General features: G+C 50.0%; 1 protein-coding gene across 1 annotated transcript; it reads right to left on the reverse strand.

Moving 5' to 3' along the window:
• Positions 1-600: 600 nt before the first annotated feature.
• On the reverse strand, positions 601-26,930 carry LOC115598761. Its single transcript, XM_030456309.1, has 23 exons — positions 26,845-26,930; positions 25,287-25,463; positions 22,599-22,672; positions 20,531-20,558; positions 20,101-20,146; positions 16,642-16,715; positions 16,258-16,331; positions 15,682-15,755; positions 14,961-14,987; positions 14,732-14,778; positions 12,631-12,704; positions 10,340-10,412; positions 10,173-10,221; positions 9,489-9,596; positions 7,576-7,615; positions 7,192-7,265; positions 7,011-7,073; positions 6,775-6,847; positions 6,229-6,302; positions 6,003-6,075; positions 5,793-5,917; positions 3,018-3,075; positions 601-715 (listed from the first exon to the last, which is right to left on the reverse strand). Exons 2-23 carry the CDS (start codon positions 25,359-25,361, stop codon positions 601-603), a joined length of 1,518 nt encoding a protein of 505 aa, XP_030312169.1. The 5' UTR covers positions 25,362-25,463; positions 26,845-26,930.

Here is a 26,930-nt window from a genome sequence, read left to right on the forward strand (position 1 = left end):
AATTTTAGTTGAATTAGATGACATAATCATTCAAGTCACTAATGTTGTCAACCCAGCATCATTCCTAGAAGGAAGAGTGTCAGCAGAGCTAATTGAGCATGACTGTCTAGAAACCATCGAGGCTGTGTACTCCAGTTGTCCGGATCTCAAGGAAGAGCCACTCGAAGGGGCAGATGACTGGTTCTCAGATGGCAGTAGCTTCGTAAAGCAGGGAGTAAGGATGGCTGGCTACCCAGTAACTACAACAGAGCAGGTAATCGAATCAAATCCCTTGCCTCTGGGAACTTCAGCACAGAAGTTATATGCGTCCTCAGTGACCTCAACTGCGGCGGCAGTATGGCAATCGGGAGGAGAATGGCACTGCGTTAAAATGACCGATCCTGCTCTCTCAGTCCAACAGCTAGAAGCGTCGGCCGTAGCACTAGCGTGCGGACTGTCCCCAACAGAACAGTCACTGATGCGAAACACATTGTAGCTACATGTCCTTACTGTCAGAAAGCACCACTATGGTCCAGCAGAGTAAACCCCAGAGGTCTCAAAGCCTCCGAAGTGTGGCAGACAGATTTTACACTCTGCCAATTGCTGAAACCTAGAGCATGGCTAGCGGTAACCATAGACACATATAGTGGAATGATTGTAGCCACTCAGCACCTTAAGACTGACTCCAAAGCGACTATCCAGCATTGGCTGACAGCTATGGCATGGCTCGGCATTCCTAATCAGATCAAAACGGACAATAGCCCAAACTTCATGTCCAAATCTGTACAAGCCTTGGTCCAGAAGTGGGGCATCACTCTACTACATGGTATCCCATATAATAGCACAGGCCAGGCCATAGTCGAACGAGCGAACCAGACTCTGAAATCTAAATTAGAGGTATTAGCGAAAGCATAAGGCTTCGACAATGCCATTCCCTCAAGAGACCAAGCACACCTTCTAGCTACCGCTCTATTAGCCCTGAATCAGTACCCCAGAGGAGAAGAGGCAAACAGCCTGGCCCAAAAACATTGGGCCACTAGATCTATGGAGGAAGGCCCATTAGTCAGAGTTAGGAATGAGTTGGGTGAATGGGAACAGGGATGGAGACTAGTTCTCACGGGGCGAGGGTATGCAGCTATCAAAAAAGATGGTATAGTTAAGTGGTGTCCACTTAAGTCCATTAAACCAGACCTCCAGATTAGTGATGATAGCAACAGTAATAATAATAACAATAACAATAATAGTAGCGGAGTTAAACTAACAAAAACTCTAAGTTTCTGTTCACAGGACCAACTCGTCGATCACCCTTCTAACCTACATGGCCTGGTGGGCAGCAAGGACTGAACAGCAAACGTCCTGACAGAACCTGAAAATCCCGCATCAACAGCACCCATGCACCAGCAGAACAACCTGTGCAGAAAAAATCTACTATATCTTTCTGTGATCCTGGTTTTAGGGTTTGTAAGTGCAGGAGAGGCAAATTGCAACCAACACCAGTTATTCAAGTGGATGCTGTGGAACCCAAAACGTGGGATAGTGATAAAAGAATGCATAACGGCAGGAGCCCCAGCTTTTAAGATTACATTTGATGTTCTATTCCCCGGAGTACCACAGCCTGAGGAGATAGAACCGAGCATTCAGGCACTCGGTCAGTCATATAGGGAACTATATTGGTGCCCCAGCTCACACCCAAGTAAATATTATTGTAACCATCCACTAGTTTGTGGATATATGGATTGTGAGACCATTGTGACAGGCAAGAGCTGGATACCAGAGATAGAGGATGAATTCCTACAAGTAAGTTGGGGACCAAATCATTCCTATTTGGTCCTGGAAATTTTAAACCCAGGTGATGCAGGATGGCTCAAAGGTAAGATGTGGTACCCATTCCTTCAGGGAAATTACAAAGATAGAGGGGCGCCAATGCAAATTATTAAGTCCATAACACAAGCACCCAAAGCTGTCAAATCCAACTCACCACTTAACCCACCGACAGCTGAGTCTTTACTATACGAGATCGAAGCTTGTACTGTAATTCCCACCAGCACCACAACTACTGCCAGACACATGACCCCCACCGGTACCCAAATAGCCCCAACAGTTGAGCAAAATCAAAAGTTTCATTCCCTTAAAATAACAGTGGATGAGGATCTAGCTCGAATTGAAAAATCAATCAGCGCCTTAGAGCAATCCCTGACTTCATTGTCCAAAGTGGTCCTCCAAAATCGTAGGGCACTAGATCTCTTGTTTTTACAACAAAAAGGACATTGTGCTGCGCTAGGAGAAGAGTGTTGAGTATATGCAGACAACACCGGCGTTGTCCGTGACACCATGGCCAAGCTCAGAGAAGGTTTGGAAAAAAGAAGACGACACAATGAAGTCCAGCAAGAATGGTTTGAGTCATGGTTTAACCACACACCATGGCTAACCACCCTCATTTCCACACTAATGGGAAACTGCTCATCGTAGCATTGGTCTTCGGACCCTGTATATTAAATAAGCTTGTGTTGTTTGTTAAAGACCGCTTAGAGAAAGATAATATAATGTTAGTGAAACGTAGACGGCTGGTTTAAGAAAACAGTTTTGGTTACATAATCCATGCCCACGACCATAAGTCAGCCCACGGGTTTGCCTTTTACCACAAAAATTGAATTTACCAGCCCGAAGCGGCCATTTCCCGAATCGCTGAATAGGGTCAGAAAAGTCCGAACGGTCGGGACTGGAAACAAACGCAAAGAGTGGCCACTGAAAACTTTGGCTAGCCCAAAGCCTCAAATGGAACCTTACCCATAGCACCACTACCAGTCGAGATACGGGTTTGCGTTTTACCACAAACCTTGAATCTACCAGCCCGAAGCGGCCATTTCCCGGATGGCTGAATGGGGTCCCAAACAACTGAATGGTCAGGACTGGCAAACAAACGCAAAGAGTGGCCACTGTAAACTTTGGCTGGCCCTAAACCTCACATGGAACACTACCCACAGCACCACCAACCATCGGCCTACTTGTTAGCATTTGACCACAATCCTTGAATCTACCAGTCCGAAGCGGCCTTTTTCCCAGGTGACTGAATGGGGTCCCCAATGTCCGAAAGTTCTGGATTGGCAAACAGACACAAAGAGTTGCCACTGAAAACTTTGGCTGGCCCTAATCCTCACATGGAACCCTACCCACAGCACCACCAACAGTCAGCCTACGGTTTTGCGTTTTACCACAAACCTTGAATCTACCAGCCCCAAGCGGCCTTTTTCCTTGATTGGTGTATGGGGTCCCCAATGTCCGAAGGGTCAGAAAAGGCAAACATACCCAAAGAGTGGCAGGAGCATGTTAGGCGAAGGAGTACATCTAATCTGCCGAGCTGGCCGAAACTGCTTCTCTCTCTGTATAGAGGGACAGGGAGCATTTCCAATGCTCTGATACTCTCCAGATTTTGTTTCTCGGCTTCAATCTGGAATACCTTCCAACATCACGTTGCTTGAAAGAAAAGCTGCAAGAGAGCTAGAAAGCTGTGACACCCTCAAATTTTAAAGCAGATGTGAATATTGTTTCACCTTTCCCTTGACGTGGGGAGATGTGAAACCAGTCCCTTTCTCAAATCGGCATCCTTTCGTTTCTCAAGACCCCAAAGGTCTTTTGCATTAAGCAGCAGAGCTGAACCGATTGCGGTGCATGGAAAAGATCTCACAGTACAAAACTGGGTCTAGGAATGAGAGCTTTCCCCATCCATTTCGATGCCGGAAAGTTTGGAAATCCTCTTCTGTTTCCAGATTTTGCCTCTCAGCTTCATTTGAATGCTTGTAAATATCAGGTTTCTTGAAATGAAAGTTGGAAGAGAGAGTTATCAGGCTAAAAGACCAGGAAACGGATGTGAAATTCGGTCTTGGATTTCGCCTTTCCGTGGGTAGATGTTACAATCGATAATTAGTGCCTCTGGGCTCCTGGTTCCACTGCCTTTGCAACATTCCCAAGGCTTGTTTTCTCTCTTTTAAAGAAAGAGAACATACGGGAGAAAGACTTTCCAGCTGTCACAGTAACTGAGAGGAATGATATTCCTAACCCTAAACCTAACTCTAACCCTAAACCTAAAGAATGCTATTCCTATCCTTACCTTAGAACCTATCCCTATCCCTGACCCGAAACCTTACACTAACTCTTACCCTAAACTGTAACTCTACTCCAAAAGCCTAACTCTAACCTAAATCTAATTCGAACCCTATCCCTAAACAGAAATTTAACCTTTAAGCCATGAATGATGTTCCTAAACCGATCCCGAAGCCAGAGCATATTAGGCAAAGGAGTACATCTAATCTGCCGAGCTGGCCGAAACTGCTTCTCTCTCTGTATAGAGGGACAGGGAGCATTTCTGATGCTCTGATACTCTCCAGATTTTGTTTCTCGGCTTCAATCTGGAATACCATCCAACATCACGTTGCTTGAAAGAAAAGCTGCAAGAGAGCTAGAAAGCTGTGACACCCTCAAATTTTAAAGCAGATGTGAATATTGTTTCACCTTTCCCTTGATGTGGGGAGATGTGAAACCAGTCCCTTTCTCAAAATGGCTTCCATTCGTTTCTCAAGAGCCCAAGGGTCTTTTGCATTAAGCAGCAGAGCTGACCGATTGCGGTGCATGGAAAAGATCTCACAGTACAAAACTGGGTCTAGGAATGAGAGCTTTCCCCATCCATTTCGATGCCGGAAAGTTTGGAAATCCTCTTCTGTTTTCCAGATTTTGCCTCTCAGCTTCATTTGAATGCTTGTAAACATCAGGTTTCTTGAAATGAAAGTTGGAAGAGAGAGTTATCAGGCTAAAAGACCAGGAAACGGATGTGGAATTCGGTCTTGGGTTTCTCCTTTCCGTGGGTAGATGTTACAATCGATAATTAGTGCCTCTGGGCTCCTGGTTCCCCTGCCTTTGCAACATTCCCAAGGCTTGTTTTCTCTCTTTTAAAGAAAGAGAACATACGGGAGAAAGACTTTTCAGCTGACACAGTAACTGAGAGGAATGACATTCCTAATCCTAAATCTAACTCTAACCCTAAACCTAAAGAATGCTATTCCTATCCTTACCTTGGAACCTATCCCTATCCCTGACCTGAAACCTTACACTAACTCTTACCCTAAACTGTAACTCTACTCCAAAAGCCTAACTCTAACCTAAACCTAATTCGAACCCTATCCCTAAACAGAAATTTACCTTTAAGCCATGAATGATGTTCCTAAACCGATCCCAAAGCCAGAGCATATTAGGCAAAGGAGTACATCTAATCTGTCGAGCTGGCCGAAACTGCTTCTCTCTCTGTAAAGAGGGACAGGGAGCATTTCTGATGCTCTGATACTCTCCAGATTTCGTTTCTCGGCTTCACTCTGGAATACCATCCAACATCACGTTGCTTGAAAGAAAAGCTGCAATAGAGCTAGAAAGCTGTGACACCATCGAATTTTAAAGCAGATGTGAATATTGTTTCGCCTTTCCCTTGACGTGGGGAGATGTGAAACCAGTCCCTTTCTCAAAATGGCTTCCATTCGTTTCTCAAGAGCCCAAGGGTCTTTTGCATTAAGCAGCAGAGCTGAACCGATTGCGGTGCATGGAAAAGATCTCACAGTACAAAACGGTCTAGGAATGAGAGCTTTCCCCATCCATTTCGATGCTCGGAAACTTTGGAAATGCTCTTCTGTTTCCAGATTTTGCCTCTCAGCTCATTTGAATGCTTGTAAACACAAAGTTTCTTGAAATGAGTTAGAAGAGAGAGTTATCAGGCTAAAAGACCAGGAAACCTCCAAGAAATAGACGTGGAATTCGATTTTGGGTTTTGCCTTTCCGTGGGTAGATGTTACAACCGACGGGTTTGCCTTTTACCACAAACTTTGAATCTACGAGCCAGAAGCTGCTGTTTTCCCGGATTGCTGAATGGTGTCCCCAAATGTCCGAAATGTCGGGACTGGAAATTAAGCGAAAAGAGTGGCCACTGAAAACTCTGGCTGGCCCTAACCCTCACATGTAACCCTACCCACAGCACCACCAACAGTCGACCTACGGGTTTGTCTTTTTCCACAAACCTTGAATCTACCGGTCCGAATCGCGTGTTTTCCCGGATCGCTGAATGGGGTCCCCAAAGTCTGAACGATAGGGACTGGGGAAACAAACACAAAGACTGGCCACTGAAAACTTTGGCTCTCCGTAACCCTCACATGGAACCCTACCCACAGCACCACCAACAGTCGGCCTGCGGGTTTGCGTTTTACAACAAACCTTGAATGTACCAGTCCGAAACGTGTGTTTTTCGGGATCGCTGAATGGGGTCCGAAAAGTCCGAACGTTCGGGACTGGAGAAAAAAAACGCATAGAGTGGCCAATGAAAACTTTGGTTGTCCCTAACCCTGACATGGAATCCTACCCACAGCACCACCAACAGTCAGCCTACGGGTTTGAGTTTTACCACAAACCTTGAATCTACCAGCCCGAAGCGGCTGTATTCCCGGATCGCTGAATGGGATCCCAAAAGTGGGAACGGTCGGGACTGGGGAAAAAACACAAAAGAGTAGCCACTGAAAACTTTGGCTGGCCCTAACCCTCACATGGAACTCTACCCACAGCACCACCAACAGTCGGCCTGCGGGTTTGCGTTTTACCAAAAACCTTGAATCTACCAGCTCGAAGCGTCCTTTTTCCTGGATCTCTGAATGGGGTCCCCAAAGTCTGAACGGTCGGGACTCGGAAACAAACACAAAGAGTGGCCACTGAAAACTTTGGCTGGTCCTAACCCTCACATGGAACCCTACCAACAGCACCACCAACAGTCGGCCTGCGGGTTTGCGTTTAAACACAAACCTTGAATCTACCAGCCCGAAGCGGATGTTTTCCTGGATCGCTGAATGGGGTCCCAAAAGTCCGAACGATCGGGACTGGGGAAAAAACACAAAGAGTGGCCACTGAAAATTTTAGTTGGCCCGAACCCTCACATGGAACCCTACCCACAGCACCACGAACAGTCGGCCTACGGGATTGTCTTTTACCACAAACCTTGAATCTACCAGTCCGAATTGGCCGCTTTCCCGGATCGCTGAATGGGGTCTTAAAAGTCTGAATGGTCGGGACTGGGAAACAAACGCAAAGAGTGGCCAATGAAAACTTTGGCTGGCCCTAAACCTCACATGGAACGCTACCCACAGCACCACCAACAGTCGGCCTACGGGTTTGCCTTTTCCCACAAACCTTGAATCAACGAGCCCAAAGCGGCCGTTTTCCCGGATCGCTGAATGGGGTCCCCGAAGTCCCAGTGATTGGGACTGGGGAAAAAACGCAAAGAGTGGCCACTGAAAACTTTTGCTGGCCCTAACCCTCACATGGAACCCTACCCACAGGACCACCAACATTCAACCTGTGAGTTTGCCTTTTAACACAAACCTTGAATCTACCAGCCCGAAGCGGCCGTTTTCCCGGATCGCTGAATGGGGTCACAAAAGTCCGAACGGTCGGGACTGGGGAAAAAACACAATAAGTGGCAACTGAAAATTTTAGCTGGCCCGAACCCTCACATGGAACCCTACCCACAGCACCACCAACAGTCAGCCTACAGGTTTTCCTTTTACCACAAACCTTGAATCTGTCAGCCCGACGCGGCCGTTTTCCCGGATCGCTGAATGGGTTCCCAAAAGTCCGAACGGTCAGGACAGGGGAACAAATGTAAAGAGTGGCCAGTGAAAACTTTGGCTGGCCCTAACCCTCACATGGAACACTACCCACAGCACCACCAACAGTCGGCCTGCGGGTTTGCATTTTAACACAAAAAATGAATGTACCAGTACGAAGCGGCCGTATTCCCAGATCGCTGAATGGGGTCCCAAAAGTCAGAACGGTCGGGACTGGGTGTAGCGGGAGAAGCCATTCTTGCTCCTGAAGCTCGACGAGCTGCTGGTCTCTTCCAGGACTCCAGCCACCACACAGCGCTTCCAGGGTAGAAGTGTAGTGGGAAGAGCCTTTCTTGCTCCAGAGGCTCAACGAGCTGCTGGCCTCTCCATGCCTCGCACCAGAGTGAGCTGAGATTTTTTTCTCTGTGGGTGTGTGTTCCACCTTTATTGGCCCCCTGGCCTTGCTCATGCCCAATAGGGGCCTGTCCTAATCAGGCACAGGTGGACTCACACCCACTCACTGGCAATTCGAGGCACCTGATTTATCTCATTTCTCTATATTTCCCCCTTCTTTTTTTTTTTTTCTTCTTAAAGCTTTCCCGGTTTGCCCTAGCTTACAGACATTTTAACAAACATACAGGATTTTTAAACATACACATTTTTTTTCTACTGACACACAGGATTTTTTACACAAAAATACACATTTTTCTTCGGGCCCCGCGGGACACTCAGCTAAGAGCATCGAGGGGGCCCCGAGTAGAGGACTTTTACACATACATACAGGATTTTTTACAAAAATACACTTATAACTTATAGGATTTTAACCCTAGCTTAGGCAACCAAATGTCAGCCCAAGCACTTTTTCACAAAGTCTCTACCTTTTGTTCTTCTCCCTCCTGTTTCTGCTCTTCTCTTGGTTTCCCTCTGCTCAGGGGCTTCCAAAGAGAGAATCCTTCTCTTGGCTTTCCTTTGCTCAGGGGTTTCCAAAGAGATTTCTGGTTCCTCATGGGTTTCTGGTTCCTCCGTGGGATTCCATACTTTTACTTTTATTTACCTTTACTTTTTTATATTTTTTTTTTTCTTTTTCCTCCGTGGGATTCCATACCATGAGATTCCATCCTCCTGGCTTCCCTCCGCTCAGGGGTTTCCAAAGAGAGAATCCTTATCTTGGCTTCCCTCTGTTCAGGGGTTTCCAAACCAAAGAGCTTGCTGGTCATATCTTTCAGGGAGAGTGTTAGCCCAGGCATTTTTTCAAATCAGGCAGAATGTTTCTGCTGCCAGCTCTTCACACTCTGCTTCTTAAGTTGTCTGTATGCTGCCCGCATTCTCCACCAGATGTAGCGGGAGGAGCCATTCTTGCTCCTGAAGCTCGACGAGCTGCTGGTCTCTTCCAGGACTCCAGCCACCACACAGCGCTTCCAGGGTAGAAGTGTAGTGGGAAGAGCCTTTCTTGCTCCAGAGGCTCAACGAGCTGCTGGCCTCTCCATGCCTCGCACCAGAGTGAGCTGAGTTTTCTCTGTGGGTGTGTGTTCCATCTTTATTGGCACCCTGGCCTTCCTCATGCCAAATAGGGGCCTGTCCTAATCAGGAACAGGTGGACTCACACCCACTCACTGGAAATTCGAGGCACCTGATTAATCTTATTTCTCTATAACTGGGGAAAAAACACAAAGAGTGGCCAATGAAAACTTTAGCTGGCCCGAACCCTCACATGGAACCCTACCCACAGCACCACCAACAGTCGGCCTACGGGTTTGCCTTTTACCAAAAACCTTGAATCTACCAGTCCGGTGCGGACGTTTTCCCGGATCGCTGAATGGGGTCCCAAAATTCCGAACGGTCGGGACTGGGGAAAAAACGCTAAGAGTGGCCAATGAAAACTTTGGCTGGCCTTAACCCTAACATGGAACCCTACGCACAGCACCACCAACAGTCGGCCTACGGGTTTGCCTTTTCCAACAAACCTTGAATCGACAAGCCCGAAGCGGACTTTTTCCCGGATCGCTGAATGGGGACCCAAAAGTCCGAGCGATAGGGAATAGGGAACAAACGCAAAGAGTGGCCACTGAAAACTTTGGCTGGCCCTAACCCTCACATGGAACACTACCCACAGCACCACCAACAGTCGGCCTGCGAGTTTGCCATTTAAAACAAACCTTGAATCTACCAGCCCGAAGCAGCCGTTTTCCCGGATCGCTGAATGGGCTTCCAAACGTCCAAACGGTCCGGACTGGGGAAAAAATACAAAAAGTGGCCAGTAAAAACTTTGGCTGGCCCTAACCCTCACATGGAACCCTACCACAACATCACCATCTGTCGACCTACAGGTTTGCCTTTTTTCCAAAAACCTTGATTCTACCAGCCCGAAGAGGATCTTTTCCCGGATCGCTGAATGGGGTCCCAAAAGTCCGAATGGTCAGGACTGAGGAAAAAACACAAAGAGTGGCCACTGAAAATTTTAGCTGGCCCGAACCCTCACATGGAACCCTACCCACAGCACCACCAACAGTCGGCCTACGGGTTTTCCTTTTACCACAAACCTTGAATCTACCAGTCTGAAGCAGCCGTTTTCCCGGATCGCTGAATGGGGTCCCAAAAATCCGAACGGTCGGGACTGGGGAAAAAACACAAAGAGTGGCCACTGAAAATTTTGGCTGGCCCTAACCCTCACATGGAACCCTACTCAAAGAACCACCAACAGTAAGCCTACAAGTTTTCCTTTTACCACAAACCTTGAATCTGCCAGCCCGAAGTGGCCGTTTTCCTGATCGCTGAATGGGGTCCCAAAAGTCCGAACGGTTGGGACTGGGGAACAAACGATAAGAGTGGCCACTGAAAACTTTGGCTGGCCCTAACCCTCACATGGAACCCTACCGACAGTACTACCAACAGTCGGCCTACGGGTTTGCCGTTTACCACAAACCTTGAAACTACCAGCCCGAAGCGGCTGTTTTCCCGGATCGCTGAATGGGGTCCCCAAACTCCGAACGGTTGGAACTGGGGAACAAACGCAAAGAGTGGCCACTGAAAACTTTGGCTGGCCCGAACCCTCACATGGAACCCTACCCACAGCACCACCAACAGTCAGCCTAGAGGTTTTCCTTTTACCACAAACCTTGAATCTGCCAGCCCGAAGTGGCCATTATCCCAGATCGCTGAATGGGGTCCCCAAACTCCGAACGGTCGAGACTGGGGAACAAACCCAAAGAGTGGCCAGTGAAAACTTTGCCTGGCCCTAACCCTCACATGGAATACTACCCACAGCAAAACCAACAGTCGGCCTGCGAGTTTACCTTTAACCACAAACCTTGAATCTTCCAGCCAGAAGCATCCGTTTTCCCGGATCGCTGAATGGGGACCCAAAAGTCCGAACGTTCGGGACTGGGGAAAAAACACAAAGAGTGGCCACTGAAAATTTTAGCTTGACCGAACCCTCACGTGGAACCCTATGCACAGCACCACCAACAGTCCGACTACTGGTTTGCCTTTTACCAGAAACCTTGAATCTACCAGCCCGAAGCGGACGTTATCCCGGATTGCTGAATGGGGTCCAAAAAGTCCGAACGGTCGGGACTGGGGAACAAACGAAAAGAGTGGCCAAAGAAAATTTTGGCTCGCCCTAACCTCCACATGGAACCCTACCCACAGCACCACCAACAGTCAGCCTTCGGGTTTCCCTTTTACCACAAATCTTGAATCTACCACCCCGAAGCTGCCATTTTCCCAGATCGCTAAATGGGGTCCCAAAAGTCCGAACGGTCGGGACTGGGGAAAAAACACAAAGAGTGGCCACTGAAAACTTTGGCTGGCCCAAACCCTCACATGGAACCCTACCCACAGCACCACCAACAGTCGGCCTGCGTGTTTGCGTTTTTCCACAAACCTTGAATCTACCAGCCCGAATCTGCCATTTTCCCGGATCGCTGAATGGGGTCTTAAAAGTCCGAACGGTTGGGAATGGAAAAAAGGAAAAGACTGGCCACTGAAAACTTTGGCTGGCCCTAACCCTCACATGGAACCCTACCCACAGCACCACCAACAGTCGGCCTGCGGTTTTGCGTTTTAACACAAACCTTGAATCAACGAGTCCGAAGCGGCCGTTTTCCTGGATCGCTGAATGGGGTCCCCAAATGTCCAAAATGTCGGGACTGGCAATTAAGCGCAAAGAGTGGCCAAAGAAAACTTGGGCTGGCCCTAACCTTCACATGGAACCCTACCCACAGCACCACCTACAGTCGGCCTACGGGTTTGCCTTTTTCCACAAACCTTGAATGTACCAGCCCGAAGCGGCTGTTTTCCCGGATCGCTGAATGTGGTCCCCGAAGTCCGAGCGATAGGGACTGGGGAAAAAACACAAAGAGTAGAAACTGAAAACTTTGGCTGGCCCTAACCCTCACATGAAACACTACCCACAGCACCACCAACAGTTGGCCTGATAGTTTGCCTTTTAAACAAACCTTGAATCTACGAGCCCGAAGCTGCCATTTTCCCGGATCGCTGAATGGGGTCTTAAAAGTCCGAACGGTCGGGACTGGCAAACATACGCAAAGACTGGCCACTGAAATCTTTGGCTGGCCCTAACCCTCACATGAAACTCTACCAACAGCACCACCAACAGTCGGCCTGCGGGTTTGCGTGTTAACACAAACCTTGAATCTACAAGTCCGAAGCGGCCGTTTTCCTGTATCGCTGAATGGGTTCCCCAAACTCCGAACGGTCGGGACTGGGGAAAAAACACAAAGACTGTCCACTGAAAACTTTGGCTGGCCCTAACCCTCACATGGAACCCTACCCACAGCACCACCAACAGTAGGCCTACAGGTTTGCCTTTTACCACAAACGTTGAATCTACCAGTCCGAAGCGGCCGTTTTCTTGGATCGGTGAATGGGGTCCCAAAAGTCTTAACGGTCGGACTGGGGAAAAAACACAAAGAGTGGCATATCTTTGTCCCGAACCCTCACATGGAAGCCTACGCACAGCACCAGCAACAGTCGGCCTACGGGTTTGCCTTTTACCATAAACCTTGAATCTACCACCCTGAACCGGCCGTTTTTCCGGATCGCTGAATGGGGTCCCAAAAGTCTAAACGGTCGGGACTCGGGAACAAATGCAAAGAGTGGCCACTGAAAACTTTGGCTGGCCCTAACCTTCACATGAAACCCTACTCACAGAACCACCAGGAGTCAGCCTACGGGTTTGAGTTTTACCACAAACCTTGAATCTACCAGCCCAAAGTGGCCGTATTCCCAGATCGCTGAATGGGGTCCCAGAAGTCCGAACGGTCAGGACTGGGGAACAAACGCAAAGAGTGGCCACTGAAAACTTTGGCTGGCCCTGACCCTCACATGGAACCCTACCCACAGCACCACCAACAGTCGGCCTACGGGTTTGCCTTTTACCACAAACCTTGAATCTACCAGCCTGAAGCGGCCATTTTCCCGGATCTCTGAATGGGGTCCCCAAAGTCCGAACGGTCGGGACTGGGGAATAAAGGCAAAGAGTGGCCACTGAAAACTTTGTCTGGCCCTAACCTTCACATGAAAAACTACCCACATCACCACCAACAGTCAGCCTACAGGTTTGCCTTTTACCACAAACCTTGAATCTACCAGCCCGAAGCGGATGTTTTCCTGGATCGCTGAATGGGGTCCCAAAAGTCAGAACGGTCGGGATAGAGGAACAAATGCAAAGAGCGGCCAATGATAACTTAGGCTGGCCCTAACCCTCACATGGAACCCTAGCCACAGCACCACCAACAGTCCGCCTACGGGTTTGCGTTTTTCCACAAACCTTGAATCTACCAGCCCGAAGCTGCCATTTTCCCCGATCGCTAAATGGGGTCCCCAAAGTCCAAACGTTCGGGCCTGCTGAACAAACGCAAAGAGTGGCCACTGAAAACTTTGGCTTGCCCTAATTTTCACATGGAACCCTACCCACAGCACCACCAACAGTCGGCCTACGGGTTTGAATTTAACCACAAACCTTGAATCTACCAGGACGACACGGACGTTTTCCCGGATCGCTGAATGCGGTCCCAAAAGTCCGAACGGTCGGGACAGGGGAACAAATGGAAAGAGTGGCCACTGAAAACATTATCTGGCTCTAACCCTCACATGGAACCCTACCCACAGCACCACCAACAGTCAGCCTACGGGTTTGCCCTTTACCACAAACCTTGAATCTACCAACCCGAGGCTGCCATTTTCCCAGATCGCTGAATGGAGTCCCAAAAGTTCGAACGGTCAAGACTGGGGAAAAAACAAAAAGAGTGGCCACTGGAAATTTTAGCTGGCCCTAACCTTCACATGGAACCCTACTCACAGCACCACCAACAGATGGCGTGCGGGTTTCCATTTTACCACAAACCTTGAATCTACCACTCCGAAGCGGCCGTTTTCCCGGATCGCTGAATGGGGTCCCCAAAGTCTTAACGGTCGGGAATGGGAAACAAAGGCAAAGAGTGGCCACTGAAAACTTTGGCTGGCGCTAACCCTCACATGGAACCCTACCCACAGCACCACGAACAGTCGGCCTACAGGTTTGCCTTTTCCCACAAACCTTGAATCTACCAGCCTGAAGCGGCCGTTTTCCCGGATCGCTGAATGGGGTCCCAAAAGTCCGAACGGTCGGACTGGGGACAAAACACAAAGAGTGGCCACTCTTTGGCCGGACTCCTCACATGGAACCCTACCCACATCACCACCAACAATCGGCCTACGGGTTTGCCTTTTTCCACAAACCTTGAATCTACCAGCCCGATGTGGCCGTTTTCCCGATCACTGAATGGGGTCCCAAAAGTCCGAACGGTCGGGACTGGGGAACAAACGCAAAAAGTGGCCACTGAAAACTTTGGCTGGCCCTAACCCTCACATGGAACCCTATACACAGCACCACCAACGGTCGGCCTGCGGGTTTGCATTTTAACACAAAAATTGAATCTACCAGCACAAAACGGCCGTTTTCCTGGATCGCTGACTGGGGTCCCAAAAGTCCGAACGCTCTGGACTGGGGAAAAAACACAAAGAGTGGCCACTGAAAATTTTAGCTGGCCAAAACCCTTCCATGGAACCCTACGCACAGCACCACCAACAGTCGGCCTACGGGTTTGCCTTTTACCACAAACCTTGAATCTACCAGCAGGAAACGGACGTTTTCCCGGATCGATGAATGCGGTCCCAAAGGTCCGAAGGTTCAGACTGGGGAAAAAACACAAAGAGTGGCCAATCTTTGGCCCAAACCCTCACATGGAACCCTACGCACAGCACCAGCAACAGTCGGCCTACACGTTTGCCTTTTACCATAAACCTTGAATCTACCACCCTGAACCGGCCGTTTTTCCGGATCGCAGAATGGGGTCCCAAAAGTCCGAACGGTCGGGACTGGGGAACAAATGGAAAGAGTGGCCGCTGAAAACTTTGGCTGGCCCTTACCCTCACATGAAACACTACCCACAGCACCACCAACAGTCGGCCTGCGAGTTTGCCTTTTACCACAGACATTGAATCTACCAGCCCGAAGCTGCCATTTTCCCCGATCGCTGAATGGAGTCCCAAAAGTCCGAACAGTCGGGACTGGGGAAAAAACACAAAGAGTGGCCACTGAAAACTTTGGCTGGTCCTAACCCTAACATGGAACCATACCCACAGCACCACCAACAGTCAGCCTACAGGTTTGCCTTTTACCACAAACCTTGAATCTACCACCCTAAACCGGCCGTTTTTCCGGATCGCTGAATGGGGTATTAAAAGTCCGAACGGTCGGGACTGGGGAAAAAACACAAAGAGTGGCCACTGAAAACTTTGGCTGGCCCGAACCCTCACATGGAACCCTACCCACAGCACCACCAACAGTCGGCCTACGGGTTTGCCCTTTACCAGAAACCTTGAATCTACCAACCCGAGGCTGCCATTTTCTTGGATCACTGAATGGGGTCCCAAAAGTCTGAACATTCAGGACTGGGGAACAAATGCAAAGAGTGGCCACTGAAAACTTTGGCTGGCCCTAACCCTCACATGGAACCCTACCCACAGCACCACCAACAATCAGCCTACGGGTTTGCATTTTTCCGCAAACCTTGAATATACCAGCCCGAAGCTGCCATTTTCCCAGATGGCTGAATGGGGTCCCCGAAGTCCGAGCGATCGGGACTGGGGAAAAAACACAAAGAGTGTCCACTGAAAATTTTGGCTGGCCCTAACCTTCACATGGAACCCTACGCACAGCACCAGCAAGAGTCGGACTACGGGTTTGCCTTCTACCACAAACCTTGAATCTACCAGCCCGAAGCGGACGTTTTCCCGGATTGCTGAATGGGGTCCAAAAAGTCCGAACGGTCGGGACTGGGGAACAAACGAAAAGAGTGGCCAATGAAAATTTTACCTCGCCCTGACCTCCACATGGAACCCTACCCACATCACCACCAACAGTCAGCCTTCGGGTTTCCCTTTTACCACAAATCTTGAATCTACCAGCCCGAAGCGGCCCTTTTCCTGGATCGCTAAATGGGGTCCCAAAAGTCTGAGCGATCGAGACTGGGGAAAAAACACAAAGAGTAGCCACTGAAAACTTTGGCTGGCCCTAACCCTCACATGGAACACTACCCACAGCACCACCAACAGTTGGCCTGCGAGTTTGCCTTTTCCCACAAACCTTGAATCTACCAGCCCGAAGCGGCCGTTTTCCTGGATCGCTGAATGGGGTACCCAAAGTCCGAACGGTCGAGACTGGCAAACATACACAAAGACTGGCCACTGAAAACTTTGGCTGGCCCTAACCCTCACATGGAACTCTACCCACAGCACCACCAACAGTCGGCCTGCGGGGTTGCGTGTTAACACAAACCTTGAATCTACAAGTCCGGAGCGGCCGTTTTCCTGTATCACTGAATGGGTTCCCCAAAGTCCGAACGGTCGGGACTGGGGAAAAAACACAAAGAGTGTCTACTGAAAACTTAGGCTGGCCCTAACTCTCACATAGAACCCTACCAACAGCACCACCAACATTCGGCCTACGGGTTTGCCTTTTACCACAAACCTTGAATCTTCCAGCCCGAAGCGGCCGTTTTCCCGGATCACTGAATGGGGTCCCCAAAGTCCGAACGGTCTGGACTGGGGAACAAACGCAAAGACTGGCACCTTAAAACTTTGGCTGGCCCTAACCCTCACATGGAACCCTACCCACAGCACCACCAACAGTCAGCCTACGGGTTTCCCTTTTCCCACAAGCGTTGACTCTACCACCCTGAACCGGCCGTTTTCCTGGAACGCTGAATGGGGTCCCAAATGTCTGAATATTCAGGACTGGGGAACATATGCAAAGAGTAGCCACTGAAAACTTTGGCTGGTCCTAACCCTCACATGGAACCCTACCCACAGCACCACCAACAGTTGGCCTGCGTGTTTGCGTTTTTCCACAAACCTTGAATCTACCAGCCCGAAGCTGCCATTTTCCCGGATCGCTGAATGGGGTCTTAAAAGTCCGAACGGTCGGGACTGGAAAACAAAGGCAAAGACTGGCCACTGAAAACTTTGGCTGGCCCTAACCTTCACATGGAACACTACCCACAGCACTACCTACAGTCGGCCTACGGGTTTATCTTTTACCACAAACCTTGAATCTACCAGCCCGAAGCAGCTGTTTTCCCGGATCGCTGAATGGGGTCCCCAAATGCCCGAAATGTCGGGACTGGCAATTAAGCGCAAAGAGTGGCCAAAGAAAACTTGGGCTGGCCCTAACCTTCACATAGAACCCTACCCACAGCACCAGCAACAGTCGGCCTACGGGTTTGCCTTTTACCATAAACCTTGAATCTACCACCCTGAACCGGCCGTTTTTCCGGATCGCTGAATGGGGTCCCAAAAGTCTAAACGGTCGGGACTCGGGAACAAATGCAAAGAGTGGCCACTGAAAACTTTGGCTGGCCCTAACCTTCACATGAAACCCTACTCACAGAACCACCAAGAGTCAGCCTACGGGTTTGAGTTTTACCACAAACCTTGAATCTACCAGCCCAAAGTGGCCGTATTCCCAGATCGCTGAATGGGGTCCCAGAAGTCCGAACGGTCAGGACTGGGGAACAAACGCAAAGAGTGGCCACTGAAAACTTTGGCTGGCCCTAACCTTAACATGGAACCCTCCGCACAGCACCACCAACAGTCGCCCTGCAAGTTAGCTTTTTACCACAAACCTTGAATCTACCAGCTCGAAGCGGCCGTTTCCCCGGATCGCTGAATGGGGTCCCCAAAGTCTGAACGGTCGGGACTGGGGAAAAAACACAAAGAGTGGCCACTTAAAAATTTGGCTGGCCCTAACTCTCACATGGAACCCTACCCACAGCACCACCAACAGTCAGCCTACAGGTTTTCCTTTTACCACAAAGCTTGAATCTACCAGCCCGAAGGGACCGTATTCCCAGAACGCTGAATGGGGTCCCCAAAGTCCGAACGGTTGGGACTGGGAAACAAATGCAAAGACTGGCCACTGAAAACTTTGGCTGGCCCAAACCCTCACATGGAACCCTACCCACAGCACCACCAACAGTCAGCCTACAGGTTTTCCTTTTACCACAAACCTTGAATCTACCAGCCCGAAGCGGCCGTTTTCCTGGATCGCTGAATGGGGTCCCAAAAGTCCGAACAGTCAGGACTGGGGAAAAAACACAAAGAGTGGCAACTGAAAACTTTGGCTGGCCCTAACCCTCACATGGAACCCTACCCACAGCACCACCAACAGTCAGCCTACAGGTTTTCCTTTTACCACAAACCTTGAATCTACCAGCCCGAAGCGGCCGTTTTCCTGGATCGCTGAATGGGGTCCCAAAAGTCCGAAGAGTCGGGACTGGGGAAAAAACACAAAGAGTGGCCACTGAAAACTTTGGCTGGCCCTAACCCTCACATGGAACCCTACCCACAGCACCACCAACAGTCAGCCTACAGGTTTGCCTTTTACCACAAACCTTGAATCTACCAGCCCGAAGCGGCCGTTTTCCCGGATCGCTGAATGGGGTCCCAAAAGTCCGAACGGTCGGGACTGGGGAACAAACGCAAAAAGTGGCCACTGAAAACTTTGGCTGGCCCTAACCCTAACATGGAACCCTACCCAATGCACCACCAAAAGTCGGCCTACAGGTTTGCCTTTTACCACAAACATTGAATCTACGAGCCCGAAGCTGCCATTTTCCCGAATCGCTAAATAGGGTCCCCAAAGTCCGAATGGTCGGGACTGGGAAAAAAACACAAAGAGTGTCCACTGAAGACTTTGGCTGGCCCTAACCCTCACATGGAACCCTACCCACAGCACCACCAACAGTCAGCCTACAGGTTTTCCTTTTTCCACAAACCTTGAATCTACCAGCCCGAAGCTGCCATTTTCCCGGATCGCTGAATGGGGTCCCCAAATGTCCGAAATGTCGGGACTGGGGAAAAAACGCAAAGAGTGGCCACTGAAAACTTTGGCTGGCCCTAACCCTCACATGGAACCCTACCCACAGCACCACCAACAGTAGGCCTGCAAGTTAGCTTTCTACCACAAACCTTGAGTCTACCAGCCTGAAGCGTCCGTTTTCCCGGATCGCTGAATGGGGTCCACAAATGTCTGAGCGATCGGGACTGGGGAACAAATGAAAAGAGTGGCCAATGAAAATTTTACCTCGCCCTAAACTGCACATAGAACCCTAACCACAGCACCACACACAGGCGGCTTGCAGGTTTGCATTTAACCACAAACCTTGAATCTACCAGTCCGAAGCGGCCGTTTTCCCGGATCGCTGAATGGGGTTCCGAAGTGTCCGAGCGATCGGGACTGGGGAACAAACGCAAAGAGTGGCCACTGAAAACTTTGGCTGGCCCTAACCCTCACATGGAACCCTACCCACAGCACCAGCAACAGTCAGACTACAGGTTTTCCTTTTACCACAAACCTTGAATCTACCAGTCCGAAGCGGCCATTTTCCTGGATCGTTGAATAGGGTCCCAAAAGTCCAAATGGTTGGGACTGGGGAAAAAACACAAAGAGTGGCCACTGAAAATTTTAGCTGGCCCTAACCCTCACATAGAACCCTACCCACAGCACCACCAACAGTCGGACTACGGGTTTGCCTTTTACCACAAACCTTGAATCTACCAGCCCGAAGCGGCCGTTTTCCCGGATCTCTGAATGGGGTCCCAAAAGTCCGAACGGTCGGGACTGGCAATTAAGCGCAAAGAGTGGCCACTGAAAACTCTGGCTGGCAATAACCCTCACATGGAACCCTACCCACAGCACCACCAACAGTCGGCCTACGCGTTTCCCTTTTCCCACAAACCTTGAATGTACCACCCTGAACCGGCCGTTTTCCCGGATCGCTGAATGGGGTCCCAAAAGTCTGAACGGTTGGGACTGGGAAACAAACGCAGAGAGTGGCCAATGAAAACTTTGGCTGGCCCTAACCCTCACATGAAACCCTACCACAGCACCACCAACAGTCGGACTACAGGTTTGCCTTTTACCACAAACCTTGAATCGACAAGCCCGAAGCGGCCGTTTTCCCGGATCGCTGAATGGGGTCCCAAAAGTCCAAGTGATCGGGACTGGGGAAAATACACAAAGAGTAGCCACTGAAAACTTTGGCTCGCCCAAACCCTCACATGGAACACTACCCACAGCACCACCAACAGTCGGCCTGCGAGTTTGCCTTTCAACACAAACCTTGAATCTACCAGCCCGAAGCGGCAGTTTTCCCGGATCGCTGAATGGGGTCCCAAAACTCCAAACGGTCGGGACTGGCAGTTAAGCGCAAAGAGTGGCCACTGAAAACTTTCGCTGGCCCTAACCTTCACAAGGAACCCTACCCACAGCACCACCTACAGTCGGCCTGCGGGTTTGCGTTTTTCGAAAAATCTTGAGTCGACAAGCCCGAAGCTGCCATTTTACCGGATCGCTCAATGGGGTCCCAAATGTTTGAGCGATCGGGACTGGGGAACAAATGCAAAGAATGGCCACTGAAAACTTTGGCTGGCCCTAACCCTCACATGGAACCCTACCCACAGCACCACCAACAGTCCGCCTACGGGTTTGCCTTTTCCCCAAAACCTTGAAGCTACCAGCCCGAAGTGGCTGTTTTCCGGATCGCTGAATGGGGTCCCAAAAGTCCGAACGGTCGGGACTAGGGAAAAAACAAAAAGAGTGGCCACTGAAAATTTTATCTGGCCCTAACCCTCACATGGAACCCTACACACAGCACCACCAACAGTCGGCCTACGGGTTTGCCTTTTACCACAAACATTGAATCTGCAAACCCGAAGTTGTTGTTTTCCCGGATCGCTGAATGGGGTCCCGAAGTGTCCGAGCGATCGGGACTGGGGAACAAACACAAAGACTGGCAACTGAAAACTCTGGCTGGCCCTAACCCTCACATGGAACCCTACCCATAACACCCCCAACAGTCGGCCTGCGGGTTTGCGTTTTACCACAAACCTTGAATCTACCAGCCCGAAGCGGACGTTTTCCCGGATCGCTGAATGGGGTCCCAAAAGTCCGAACGGTCAGGACAGGGGAACAAATGTAAAGAGTGGCCACTGAAAACTTTGGCTCGCCCAAACCCTCACATGGAACCCTACCCACAGCACCACCAACAGTCGCCCTACGGGTCTGCCTTTTACCACAAACCTTGTATCTACCAGCCCGAAGCGGCTGTTTTCCCGGATCGCTGAATGGGGTCCTCAAATGTCCGAAATGTCGGGACTGGCAATTAAGCGCAAAGAGTGGCCAATGAAAACTTTGGCTGGCCCTAACCCTCACATGGAACCCTACCCATAGCACCAACAACAGTCGGCCTATGGGGTTTCCTTTTACCACAAACCTTGAATCTACGAGCCAGAAGCAGCCGTTTTCCCGGATCGCTGAATGGGGTCCCCAAATGTCTGAAATGTCGGGACTGGCAATTAAGCGCAAAGAGTGGCCACTGAAAACTTTGGCTGGCCATAACCCTCACATGGAACCCTACCCACAGCACCACCAACAGTCGGCCTGCGGGTTTGCGTTTTTCCAGAAACCTTGAATCTAACAGCCTGAAGCTGCCATTTTCCCGGATCGTTGAATGGGGTCCCCAAAGTCTGAACGGTCGGTACTGGGGAACAAACGGAAAGAGTGGCCACTGAAAACTTGGGCTGGCCCTAACCTTCACATGGAACTCTACCCACAACACCAATAACAGTCGGTCTGCAAGTTCGGTTTTTACCACGAACCTTGAATCTACCAGTCCGAAGCAGCCGTTTTCCCGGATCGCTGAATGGGGTCCCCAAAGTCCGAACGGTCGGGACTGGGGAAGAAATGCAAAGAGTGGCCAATGAAAACTTTGGCTGGCCTTAACCCTCACATGGAACCCTACCCACAGCACCACCAACAGTCGGCCTGCGAGTTTACCTTTTACCACAAACCTTGAATCTTCCAGCCAGAAGCAGCCGTTTTCCCGGATCGCTGAATGGGGTCCGAAAAGTCCGAACGGTCGGGACTGGGGAAAAAACACAAAGAGTGGCCACTGAAAACTTTTGCTGGCCCTAACCCTCACATGGAACTCTACCCACAGCACCACCAACAGTCAGCCTATGGGTTTGCCTTTTTCCACAAACCTTGAATCTACCAGTCCGAAGCGGCCGTTTTCCTGGATCGCTGAATGGGGTCCACAAAGTCCGAATGGTCGGGACTGGGGAAAAAACGCAAAGAGTGGCCACTGAAAATTTTAGCTGGCCCTAACCTTCACATGGAACCCTACCCACAGAACCACCAACAGTCGGCCTACAGGTTTGCCTTTTACCACAAACCTTGAATCAACCAGTCCGAAGTGGCCGTTTTCCCGGATCGCTGAATGGGGTGCCCAAAGTCCAAATGGTCGGGACTGGGAAACAAACGCAAAGAGTGGCCTCTGAAAACTTTGGCTGGCCCTAACCCTCACATGGAACCCTACCCACAGCACCACCAAGAATCGGCCTACGGGTTTGCCTTTTCCCACAAACCTGGAATCTACCACCCTGAACCCGCCGTTTTCCCGGATCGCTGAATGGGGTCCCAAAAGTCCGAACGGTCGGGACTGGGGAAAAAACGCAAAGAGTGGCCACTGAAAACTTTGGCTGGCCCTAACCCTCACATGGAACCCTACCCACAGAACCACCAACAATCAGCCTACAAGTTTTCCTTTTACCACAAACCTTGAATCTACCACGCTGAACCCACCGTTTTCCCAGATCGCTGAATAGGGTCCCCAAAGTACAAACGGTCGGAACTGGGGAACAAACGCAAAGAGTGGCCACTGAAAACTTTGGCTGGCCCTAACCCTCACATGGAACCGTACCCACACCATCACCAACTGTAGGCCTGCGAGTTTGCGTTTTAACACAAACCTTGAATCTACCAGCCCGAAGCGGCCGTTTTCCCGGATCGCTGAATGGGGTCCCCAAAGTCCGAACGGTCGGGACTGGCAAAGAAACGCAAAGAGTGGCCAATGAAAACTTCTGCTGGAGCTGTGTAGGAGGCAGTGTGGGGTGGCACAGAGTGTCAGGCACAGTCTGGAGTTGTGGTGCCTGGCATTGTATTTCTTGTTGGGGCCCCGAGTTGTGCAGAGCTGTGCAGGTGTGAGTGCTGCTGTTGTGTCTGTTGCAGGGTCCGTGGGAGGAGCTGAAGAGCAGAGAGGTGGTGCAGCTGTTCCCTGCCAAGGCCTGGTGGTGGCTGTGCCCTGAGCAGTCCCTGAGGCCAGGAGTGGCAGGGCAGCTCCTGCTGAGCACTGAGTTGTGCAGCACTGGAAGTGCCATTGGTATCGGGGGCCATTTTGGTGCTGCTGTCCCTGGTGTCGCCGAGGTGTCCCTTGAGGTGAAGCAGAAGAAAGGAGAGATAGAAAAGAGAGAAAAATAAAGGAGAGATAGAGAAAGAGAGAGAAAGAGAGAAAGGAGAGATAGAGAAAGAGAGAAAGGAGATAGAGAAAGAGAGAAAGAGAAAGGAGAGATAGAGAAAGAAAGAAGAGAGAAAGAGAAAGAGAAAGAGAAAGAGAAAGAGAAAGAGAAAGAGAAAGAGAAAGAGAAAGAGAAAGAGAAAGAGAAAGAGAAAGAGAAGGAGAAAGAGAAAGAGAAAGAGAAAGAGAAAGAGAAAGAGAAAGAGAAAGAGAAAGAGAAAGAGAAAGAGAAAGAGAAAGAGAAAGAGAAAGAGAAAGAGAAAGAGAAAGAGAGAAGGAGAAAGAGAGAAGGAGAAAGAGAAAGGAGAAAGAGAAAGAGAAAGAGAAAGAGAAAGAGAAAGAGAAAGAGAAAGAGAAAGAGAAAGAGAAAGAGAAGAGAAGAGAGAAAGGAGAGAAAGAGAGAAAGGAGAGATAGAGAAAGAGAAAGAGAGAAAGGAGAGATAAAGAAAGAGAGAAACAGAGAAAGGAGAGATAGAGAAAGAGAGAAAGGAGATAGAGAAAGAGAGAAAGAGAAAGAGAGAAAGGAGAGAAGGAGAAAGAGAGAAAGGGAGAAAGGAGGGAAAGAGAAAGAGAGGAAGAGAAAGGAGAGAGAGAGAAAGAGAGAAAGGAGAGAGAGAGAGAGAAAGAGAGAAAGCAGAGATAGAGAAAGGAGAGATAGAGAAAGCAGAGATAGAAAAAGAGAAAGAAAGAAAGGAGAGATAGAGAAAGAGAGAAAGAGAAAGAGAAAGAGAAAGAGAAAGAGAAAGAGAAAGAGAAAGAGAAAGAGAAAGAGAAAGAGAAAGAGAAAGAGAAAGAGAAAGGAGAGATAGAGAAAGAGAGAAAGACAGAAAAAGAGAGAAAGAGAGAAAGAGAAAGAGAGAAAGGAGAGATAGAGAGAGAAAGAGAGAAAGGAGAGATAGAGAAAGAGAGAAAGGAGAGATAGAGAAAGAGAGAAAGAGAAAGAGAGAAAGGAGAGATAGAGAAAGAGAGAAAGAGAAAGAGAGAAAGGAGAGAAAGAGAAAGAGAGAAAGGAGAGATAGAGAAAGAGAGAAAGGAGAGATAGAGAAAGAGAGAAAGGAGAGATAGAGAAAGAGAGAAAGAGAAAGAGAGAAAGGAGAGAAAGAGAAAGAGAAAGAGAGAAAGAGAGAAAGGAGAGATAGAGAAAGAGTGAAAGAGAGAAAGGAGAGAAGGAGAAAGAGAGAAACGAGAGGTAGAGAAAGAGAAAAAGAGAAGGAGAGAAAGGAGAGATAGAGAAAGAGAGAAAGAGAGAAAGGAGAGAAAGAGAGAAAGGAGAGAAAGAGAGAAAGGAGAGAAAGAGAGAAAGGAAAGAAAGAGAGAAAGGAGAGAAAGAGAAAGAGGAAGTGAGAAAAAGAGAAAGAGAGAGAGATAGAGAGAAAGGAGAGTAAAAGAGAGAAAAAGACAGACAAGGAGACATAGAAAGATGGCAAGAGAAAGATGAATAGAAAAGGAGAAAGAATGAAATAGAGGGAGAGGGGAAGAGAAGGAAAGAAAGATGGAGAGAGAGAAGAAGCAGGGAGGGATATAAAGGAGAGCTAAATCAGAGAGAGAAACAGAGAAAGAAAACTGTGAGAAAGCAGAGAGTGAGAAAGGAGAGAGAGAGAGAGAAAGCAGAGAGGGGAGAGAGCAAGAGGGATATGGAAAAGGGAGAGAAATCACAGAGTGAAAGCAGAAGGAATGAGAGAGAGAGAGAGAGAGAGGCAGAGCTGGAGAGAGGAAGCAGAGAGCCCTGTGTGCTGTGTAAGGAAGAACCTGAACTGACCTGCCCAAAAATGCTGAAGTGCTGGAAGGCAGAGCTGAGCTGGGGCTCCTCCTGCAGCTGCACCATGGAGTCCATGTGCTGGGGGCAGATGTGGGCACAGCCACACAACAGCTGCTGAATTCAGGGGGGGCTTGGGCACTGCCATAGAGTTCCTGGGGAAAGGGACTGTCCTGGGACCTGGAAGGAACAGAACTTGGTTGCTGAGGAGGAATTGGCATTTGCATTTCTCCTGGTTCCTCCTTCTCTCCCTCTGCCCTCAGCCAAGAGGGTTGAGTTCCCCAGAGCCAGTGCCAGGGCTGCACATCAGTCCCAGGAGTTTGGGAGCCCCCAGCTCCTGATCCACACCAGTTGAGCAGTGCCAGCTCTGCCTGGGACACCACAGGACAACACAACCCCCCCTCCCTGACACCCAAATCCTTCCAAAGCACCTGGAAAGAACCCACAACCTGGGTGGGACTGTCCCCTCTGGAGTGACAACCGAACAGAACTGGTGCTGTTTCAAGAGGAAAGGGCCCCAAACAGAGACAGGAGAACTTGTCTCCCAGATTAATTTCTCCTCAGAAGGGGACTCCACAACCCCCCTGGGCAGCCTATCCCCGTACCCTGGCACCCTCACAGCAAGGATTTTCATCCTTTTCAGATCTCAATCGACCTTCCCATGGCCCAGCTTGTGCTGCTGAGGAGGATCTGGCCCCATCCTCCTGGCATCCACCCTCTGGATACTGAGAGACATAAACAAGGCAGCCTGGGGTGACAGAATCATAGAATTGGCTGGGTTGGAAGGGACCTCAGAGACCATCAAGTCCAACCCTTGATCCACTCCCCCCGTGGTTCCCAGCCCATGGCACTCAGTGCCACATCCAGGCTCTTTTGAAAGATCTCCAGACACGGAGAATCCACTCCTTCCCTGGGCAGCCCATTCCAATGTCTGATCACCCTCTCCATAAAGAAATCCTTTCTAATCTCCAATCTAAACAAACACCTAAACAAAGATGTACAAACAAACATGGAGACACAAACAAGGCAGCACCGTGACCACATCCTCCAGCTCCTCCACAGCAGGAGACTCCACAACCTCCCTGGCACCCTCACAGCAATGAATTTTATCTTTTTCAGATCTAAATGGACCTTCCCACGGCCCAGCTTGTGTTGCTGAGGAGGATTTGGCCCCATCCTCCTGGCACCCACCCTCTACAAACTTACAGACAGACACAAGGTGCCCTGGGGCTACCAATAGGCACTGGGACCACCTCCTCCAGCTCTGTCACCCCCAGCCCCTCCAGATGCTGGGGGGCACACGGACACATCCGGATGGGCAAATGATGAGGTTCCGTGACACGGGGATCTCCTCCCTCCTCTGATCCCCCCCTTTCTGACAGACACCAACCCCACCGAGACCCCGGACGCCGACCCGCCGAGCCCCTGCCCCACACAGCGCCCCAAACCCACCGAGCCCCGGAACCCACGGAACCTCCCCTGCCCCAGGGAGCCCTCCTGAGCCCCACAGACCCCTCCTGCCCCCCCACGGTGCTTCCCTGCCGCTCTCTCCCTCTCTCACCCCCTCAGGATCCGCAGTTCCCGCCCGTCCAGCGCCGTCAGCTCCAAACCCGGCGCCACCGCTGCCTCCGCCGCCATCTTCCCGGC

The sequence above is a fragment of the Calypte anna genome, chromosome 9, assembly GCF_003957555.1.
Source record: "Calypte anna isolate BGI_N300 chromosome 9, bCalAnn1_v1.p, whole genome shotgun sequence".
NCBI lineage: Eukaryota > Metazoa > Chordata > Aves > Apodiformes > Trochilidae > Calypte > Calypte anna.

Excerpts from the sequence above, each read along its gene's own strand:
- LOC115598761 (XM_030456309.1), bottom strand. The coding sequence starts at position 25,361 with ATGGACTCCATGGTGCAGCTGCAGGAGGAGCCCCAGCTCAGCTCTGCC. Across the intron at positions 7,266-7,575 it reads GTCGGGCTGACAGATTCAAG|TCCCAATCACTGGGACTTCG; the intron begins GTTTGTGGTAAA and ends TTTTTTCCCCAG. Across the intron at positions 5,918-6,002 it reads GACAAACCCGTAGGTCGACT|TCCCGACATTTCGGACATTT; the intron begins GTTGGTGGTGCT and ends CTTAATTTCCAG.